At 19.9% G+C, this 7,940-nt stretch overlaps 2 protein-coding genes across 5 annotated transcripts in view; one reads left to right on the plus strand and one right to left on the minus strand.

The window, feature by feature from the left end:
• Positions 1–1,057, minus strand: part of LOC102671188 (phospholipase D3-like) — an 11,658-nt gene extending 10,601 nt beyond the window's left edge. The window contains exon 1 of one of the 4 annotated variants that reach the window (XM_006622680.2): positions 910–1,057. Coding sequence is in view for 1 of the 4 variants with exons in the window: in XM_031513775.1 (XP_031369635.1) it covers positions 543–565 (23 nt within the window). In the remaining 3 variants the exon portion in view is untranslated. Of the gene's footprint in view, positions 1–520; positions 659–729; positions 853–909 lie in introns of those variants that run through there. The other 3 variants (XM_031513777.1, XM_031513776.1, XM_031513775.1) reach the window with 3 other exon arrangements.
• A 1,313-nt stretch (positions 1,058–2,370) lies between these two features.
• Positions 2,371–7,940, plus strand: part of LOC102671042 — a 9,158-nt gene continuing 3,588 nt past the window's right edge. Inside the window, 12 exon segments of the mRNA XM_006622679.2 lie at positions 2,371–2,416; positions 2,419–2,477; positions 3,069–3,124; positions 4,084–4,184; positions 4,594–4,726; positions 4,834–4,901; positions 4,990–5,250; positions 5,373–5,475; positions 6,678–6,808; positions 6,865–7,114; positions 7,189–7,256; positions 7,335–7,409. Coding sequence (XP_006622742.2) covers positions 2,386–2,416; positions 2,419–2,477; positions 3,069–3,124; positions 4,084–4,184; positions 4,594–4,726; positions 4,834–4,901; positions 4,990–5,250; positions 5,373–5,475; positions 6,678–6,808; positions 6,865–7,114; positions 7,189–7,256; positions 7,335–7,409 — 1,336 coding nt within the window. The 5' untranslated portion in view covers positions 2,371–2,385.

Genomic DNA, 7,940 nt, shown 5'->3' on the forward strand with positions numbered 1-7,940 from the left:
ATTTTATGTTATATATTATAGAGATAAGCATTATAAATAATAGATATACTTTATCCGAAACATAGGAAAATCATAGTTTAAAAATTACTTAAAAAAAAAACTATACTTATATTTCTTTATATATTATATTATAACTATACTTATATTATATTTATTATTTGAATATAAGTGTTTAAAAATTCATTAAATATATATGTATTGCATATGCGAAATATGGTTAGGTTAGATTAGATTATAATTTTTTGGAAATATATTTGGAAATGGAAATAAATTATATGCAATATATATATATTATTTTAATCAAAGTTTTTTATTTACATAGGTGAATGAAGAGAGAGGAATTCATCCATCTAGAATATTTAAAAAATCTAATCTAATCTAATCAATTTATTATAATTATTATCGCAATTATCGCAATTACAAATACATTTATAATTTCATTTTTAAATATTTATATTCAAATAATGTAATAATTTATACAATATTTTTTTTATAACTTTTAAATTGCAATTGTTTCATGCCTTAAACAAAGAACATGTTACTCACGTTCTTTTCTTCTATACATATCCAAAATTTCGCAAAATTGGTATTGAGATCACCTTTTGTAAATAATTGTTCAAACAAAATTTACCAAAAAAAAAAAAAAATTGAACAGAATTTATGTCAAGCATTAAATTTTTAACATTAAATTTTCTATTGCTTATTTTATTTTTTGTAAATGCATTGTTCCCAATTTTTTTTGCCTTTATTATGATCTTGAACCAATTTCTACGATATTTGTATGAATTTTTTACAAATCAATAAATCAAATTAATAAATGTTCATCACTACACTATAATGTAACAATAAGAATCTTATTTATCTAACTACTATATCTAAGCACCAGTTAATATCAAATTATATGAAGACTAATTAAAAAATTGAAATAAATCAAGTTATTGTTTTCTTTATAAGTTTATGCTTAGATTATATATACTTATAAACACAATTTGTATAGAGATTCATAAATCAAATTGAACAAAGATAATAGGAAAAATGTAACATCACTTAAGACAAATGATAATTCAAAATGGTGGACACTGAATCAAACATATGCTAAAAACAGTTACATGAAGTTATATATTTATCTGTGAATTTTAAAAATTTTATAATTAATTTTAATTATTAATGATGATGCAACAAAAATATGTTATATGAAAAATTGTAAAAAACAATAAAAATGTAATACTCATATATATTTCATAATATCTCAATCTCGAATCTTATATAAGAAATAAACATTAAAATTATTTTACCTTAAAATCAATAAATATAAATAATATCTAGAAAAAAAAAATAATATCTCTAAAAATAATATCTAGAAAAAAATTATTTATAATTATTTATATTATAATATAAATCATATATTATAATTATAAATATATTTTTATAAATATTTTTTTTCTAGATATTTTTTACTATATTTTTAAAATAAAATAAATTATAGATTAAATAGATTATCAACAGTTAAAATTTCATTTTTTCGAAATTATTAAATTTATATTTAAATTTATATAATATAAGATATATATTGTAATAAGCATATTTAAAATTATTTATTATTTATATTTAAAATTATAAGAATAAAATAAAAATTAACAAATATAATAAAGCAAAATAAAATTTATATTTTTAATAATAATTAATAATAATTAAATTGCATTTCATAAATATTTTGAATACTTTGAAAGTAAAAAATTTTTTTTTTAATTTTCATTTAATTTTCATGATTTTGTCCAAATGTATGATTTTGTCTTTACTTCAAGATAATTATCTGAAATTGTGTCTATAAATATATATATTTAGAATTCCATATGTTATTAGTTCTTTTATACATTCTTTTTTCTATGTTGGTACTGAAACATTCGAAAATTCCTAGTCTATTAAAATGATACGATTCATATATTTACTTCGTAAGATATTCAATTTTTAATTTATAATTTAAAAATATGGTATTATTTTTTTTCGTAAAATTATAATATTATAAATTACTCTCATATTTCATAAATATATACTATTTGAGAAAATAATAATAATATATACTAAAAACTGATATTCAAGTTTTTTTATTCATTACTTAAGCAAAAAAAGTATAATATATAAATTGAATAATAAAACAATATTTCGTAACATTTTTGTAATGAATTTCAAAATAAAAAAAAAAAAAAACGAAAGCTAAAGCAAAAAAAGAAAAGAATAAGAAAATGAAAAAAGAAAAGGAAAAGAAAAAGAAAAACAAATATAAAATATAATTTAAAAAAGACGCTAAAATTTTAATACTTTCCTGCACAGTGGTTTTGTAATGCATGTAGACACTGGTTAGGCAAATAGACTATAAGTCTAGCAATGCATGCTGGTTCTACAGCATCATATCGTACTGTAAGAATAGTTGCAGCGGCGTTCCGCTTGCTGCCTATAAGTCGCCATTGTTTCTTAAAGTGAGCAAATGAATAAACGAACAAAGAGACTAAAATCAACGTACAATAGTGAATATTGTATTTCCTTATCAATAAAAATTAATCAAAAATTAAGAATAATAAATAGCATGTTCTATGCTTTAAATTTTATGTTATTTTCTTATTTATTTATGTAGAATTAAAAAATCGACAAAAGAATTTAGAAATCGCATTTTGAAAGAAAATGCATTCAATATTTATTTTTTAATTAGTGATGCTTCTATAATTTCTGCAGTGATAATAATGGTGCTAAGTGTTGTGTTCTTCCATGCTAGAATCAGTGAAAGAAAAATCTTAATAGACAATCTAATTGTATTTAATGTGTTTCTTTGATTGCTAATTAATTAAATTAATTATCGCGGGAAAAACTTTTAACAATTAAAAAATCAAATTTCTTGTGGTTATTCATTATTTTTTTTTTTTTTTAAAATTATTGTTTACATAGTGATAAAAATTTCGTAATTATTATTTATTATTGTTATATTATAATCTGCTTGAACGAAATTCGAACAATTTTTTTTATATCTAAAAATTGAATTTTCATTTTGTGGAACATTATGTGATATTCTCTAGACCTTGCTATTTGCTTCCTCCATCATTTTCACATTTGTAATGATCAATATAAAAAGGTTAGTATTGCTAATATCAATAATAAAAATAAAATAATGAATTTAATTATTCAAAATGAAAATTTGAATTATTTTATTTTGATAAATAGATTTAATTAAATTGGGATCAATATATATCCTAATATTAATACAAGCTCGATGAAACATATTTTGATAAATATAACAATAATATATGTTAAGATAATGTTCTTTTAGAAATAAAATATAAAAATTAAAAAGAATATAGAAATTAAAAAATGTAATTTTTTAATCTTTAGAGATAATAAACAAGACTAATAAATGGAGCAAAAATTTGACATTTAGAGTTTAGACATTGGTATGCGCAGATCCATTCCTATTCGCGCATCATTCGAATAATAGGATATGAAAAGATATATACAATTCGCGGTAAAGAAAACATTGAACGAAACCAATTGAAACACGTGTACTTTGCTAAATAATGCATTATTCTCGGAAGTTTTCCCTATATCTGTCAAATTCTTTACATACATTTTTTTCAATCATTGACAATTGTAATGAACATTTCCTTACATTTATTTATTTCATATTATTATGATTTTTTTATTTCAAAAAAATATATGTAATAAAAAATAATATAATGTAACAGTAATTTATTTAAATTGTGATATTGCGGAAATTTTAACAATTTAAAATATATATAAAATAAATATATATATATTTATAAATAGATAATACATATTTTTATAAATAGTTGAAATCATTGTTTGTTGTATATATACTATCATCATTTTATGATATTTTAATTATATAATATACTAATTTATATAATATACTAAAATTTAGATTATATATAGAAAAAAATTTTTTGTGGATGAATAAGTAAAAGTGATTAAATTATTTTATAATGATATCAAATAACAAAAGCAATAATAATAATAACAAAGATTATTTATTGTCTATTATGTTCAATTATTTATAATATCTATTTATTATTTCAGAATGCAAGAATTTTTTTTATATCAAGAAAAACGTTTTTGTTATATGACAACAATGTTAATATTGTTGCTATTATATCTAAGTGATGTACATTTTGCAAATGGTAAGTGTGTATAGAAATTGTTTGTATCAAATCAAATGTAAAGCAAAAATATTTTAAAGAATATTATGTTTTATTGAATTGCAGAAAAATAATTAATTCTTGTTATCTTTATAATCTTATATAATAGAATAATTTATTTTTCTTTTTTATAAGTTATTATATAACAATATGTGAGATTATATGTTTGACAATATATTAAGACAACAGAATTATATTACATATATTAAGACAATAGAAAACAATTAAAAAGTTTAAATTTTTATTTAATAGATAATGATGTTTGCTTAAATATTCAATTGCATTTTTATTTTTGAAGAAGTTGAACATTTATAAAAAAAATTCATAATTAAAATGACATTCACAATTAAAGAAATAATTGAAAGAATAATGTTTTAAAAAATTATCTTAGGCTCATGTGAATTTCCCATTGCATGGACTGGAGAATGGTATCAATATGGAAAACCAGTATCAATTACTGTAAATACAACATTTCTGGGTGAAAGGATGTGTGTAGAACGGTCAGAACATTCTTATATTGTATAGTAAGTATTGCAATATTTTTGAGAATAAATAAATAGAAAAAGATTAATATACAAGGTATAAGCAAAATTGCAAAACAAAATTATATAATCATTATATAATATTTCAGCGGTGATAATTGCTATTATTGTATAATTGTTAATGATCGACATGAGAATGTGATTCAATTTCGTGAAGGTAAATCTAAATTTCTTTGCAAGAAATGTATGTATTATAATTTGATATTTTATTTCTCAAATGTAATTTATTTTCTTTTTTCTGTCAGGATGGTGCAATGCTGAACAAACCACTTTGGATGATATGTGCTCAAATACAATTAAATCTGATGATACTTTATATTCAATGTTTCGTGTTAATTCCAAACCAATACCCTGCCCTTTTAGTGGACCATCATTTACATTTACCTATGATAAAGGTTTTGGTGAATGTGCAATGCCTATTAGTCTTGGAGAAAAATGCACTGATGAAAGTAAATTGCTTCTTAAATATCAGGCTTGTCCAGATATTGAACGAAGTGAAAGTAACAGTAAGCTCAATGTTATTGTTATGAATTAACTATTGGATTATTATTATAAAAATAAATTTCTTGAATAAGTATATTTTTATATTATTATTTTTATTGATGAATGCATTTTTTTCATATTTTAGCGGAAGAATTACAATGTCTTGCTGTATGGAACGATGGTCGTAATAAATATCTTGTTGGAACGTTGAAAGGAAGAAGTATATCGGGTGCCGAAAAAACATATAGGTACATACTATATATAGAATAGACCAAGACAAATTGATACAATAAAATTATTTGCACATTTTATATGTATAACTAGATTATAGTATATATATCAATATATACTATATATTATAAATATACTATATACTATATTTACTATATATATATTTTATATTACATTTTATATTTATATTAATATTTATATTTTATATTTTATATTACATATATATATATATATACTATAAATATACTATATACTATACATATATATTTTTTATTTAATTGCTGTTTATAATAAAATGTCAATATTATACAATCATTTTCATTTTTATAGAAAAAAATTTTTATATCGATTTTGCAATCTGTTTAGATATATTACATAAAATTTTATATTTCAAATTATTCTATTCTTTACATTGAAAATAAATTTTTTTTTATTTTATTCATATATAACATATTTTTAAAAATGAAGATATTTTTATGTAATAACTTTCTCTGGGGCATATTGATACATCTTCTTTGAAGTATGTTGTATCAATTTGTTCCAATTATCTCTAATTAGATTTTTTCTTTTTTTTCTAGAAAAATGGTTTACACAATTATATAAAGAATATTGTGATGAAATATTCTAAGATATTTTTGACAAAGCTTATACTACAAAAGAAGGTTCATTATCAAAATGCAAATATATATAAAACAAATAAGATGATTTTATTAAGACATATTAATAAAAAAATAGAAATCCTGATATAAAAAAATAAATTATTCAAAATATTATCAAATTTTAAATAATAATTTAGAACATAAATTATAATTATATTGTAATCAACATGACTGAAGTAATATATTTTAAGTAATAAAAATAGTTATTAACTGATGGAATAATATAGATATTTTACATATGTATTAACATTTAATAACAGAGCAGTATCAACTTGTCCTGCTATGGGGTAAGTTGATGCATTTTGATTTCATTAAATAAAAATTTTCTAATTTATTTTATATGTATTTTTTCAAATATTCATTTATATAGAAGAGCCAATATTTTAATATATTTTTTATTAGGTAATTAATTTAAACAAAAAATTGAGAAAATTAAAAACTGAGAAATGTATCAACTTGTCTCGGTCTTTCTTATATGCATGAGTATTATTAGTCATTATTAATATAACAAAAATTGCTTTTCATATTCAATATCAATTTTTTTAATTTTTTTCAATTAGATGTTTTCTATATGAAGAGAAAATGCATCATCAAGGAAAAGTAGTTTATTTACTCGCTCAATCAGGCGAGCCAACTTGTAACGGCTTAACTACTGTTTCTGAAGGATCACCAACTATAAAACTTACAAAAGGTATATAAAAATTTTTAATTTTAATCAAGAATTTTAATTTTTTATGCTATTTATAGTTGATAAAGAGCACAACAGATGTAAATATCCTTCATGGATTACTGAACATCATGACTGGCGTTCTTTGGATGGTTCTAAAATTTATCATTTCACAAATAAAAATGCAACACTTAAAATTAAAATACAAAAAGTCGATGGAGATATGTTTCATGAAGAAAAGATTGTCTGTCATAATTTAGAAAAATTATATTCAACAGAAAATTCACAAGGATATAAAGTAAAGTTAATCGCTCATGTTACTAGTGGATGGTAAGTAGTAATTATAGCATGTTATAGATCTAAAACTATAATAAGAATAATGTAATAAGAATACTCTGTTACAGTGATATTGGTTATGTTTGTATGATATTTCACAAAAGAGATCATCACATTATAGAATTACAACAATCAAGTAAGTTCAACTTGACATTTTATTTTTTAAATACTTGAACTATATTATTTTACTATTTTAAATATTAAACATTTTTAGATCAAAAAGCTATAATGCCAGATGAAGCATGTTCTCTTATAGATACATCTACAATGCCATATACCACTTTAATAAGTAAGTAACTTGAAATTTAAAATAAGAGCATATCTACTAAAATCATATTTTAAAATATTCAATGTTTCTTTTATTTATAAAATTGTTATATTTATGAAAATAAATATAAAATAAATAGTATATGAATTTTATATATATATATATATAAAGATAATAAAAATTTTTTTTATTTTAATAAAAAATAAAAAAATTTCTAAATCATTTTAAAAAATGATTTTGGTCACGCTTTCTCCGAATTTTCTTATATTCTTTATATCAAAATTTCATTTCATTTTATATTAAAAGTAATATATTACGTATATTACGTATATAATATCTTACTAAATTCACATTTAAATAAATATAATATAATAAAAATATACGGACTATTCATAAAAATATGAGACATCTTTAGAAGATGGATTCTAGATATCAAAAAGTTCATATGTATCTATATTCGGTTTAACGAGATTTATTATTAACGATTATATTAACGAGATATAAGCATTTTAAATTTGTATTAAATAGAATGAGAATGCTCAATTAAACGTG

This window comes from Apis dorsata, unplaced genomic scaffold, assembly GCF_000469605.1.
Source record: "Apis dorsata unplaced genomic scaffold, Apis dorsata 1.3 scaffold_739, whole genome shotgun sequence".
Classification (NCBI taxonomy): domain Eukaryota; kingdom Metazoa; phylum Arthropoda; class Insecta; order Hymenoptera; family Apidae; genus Apis; species Apis dorsata.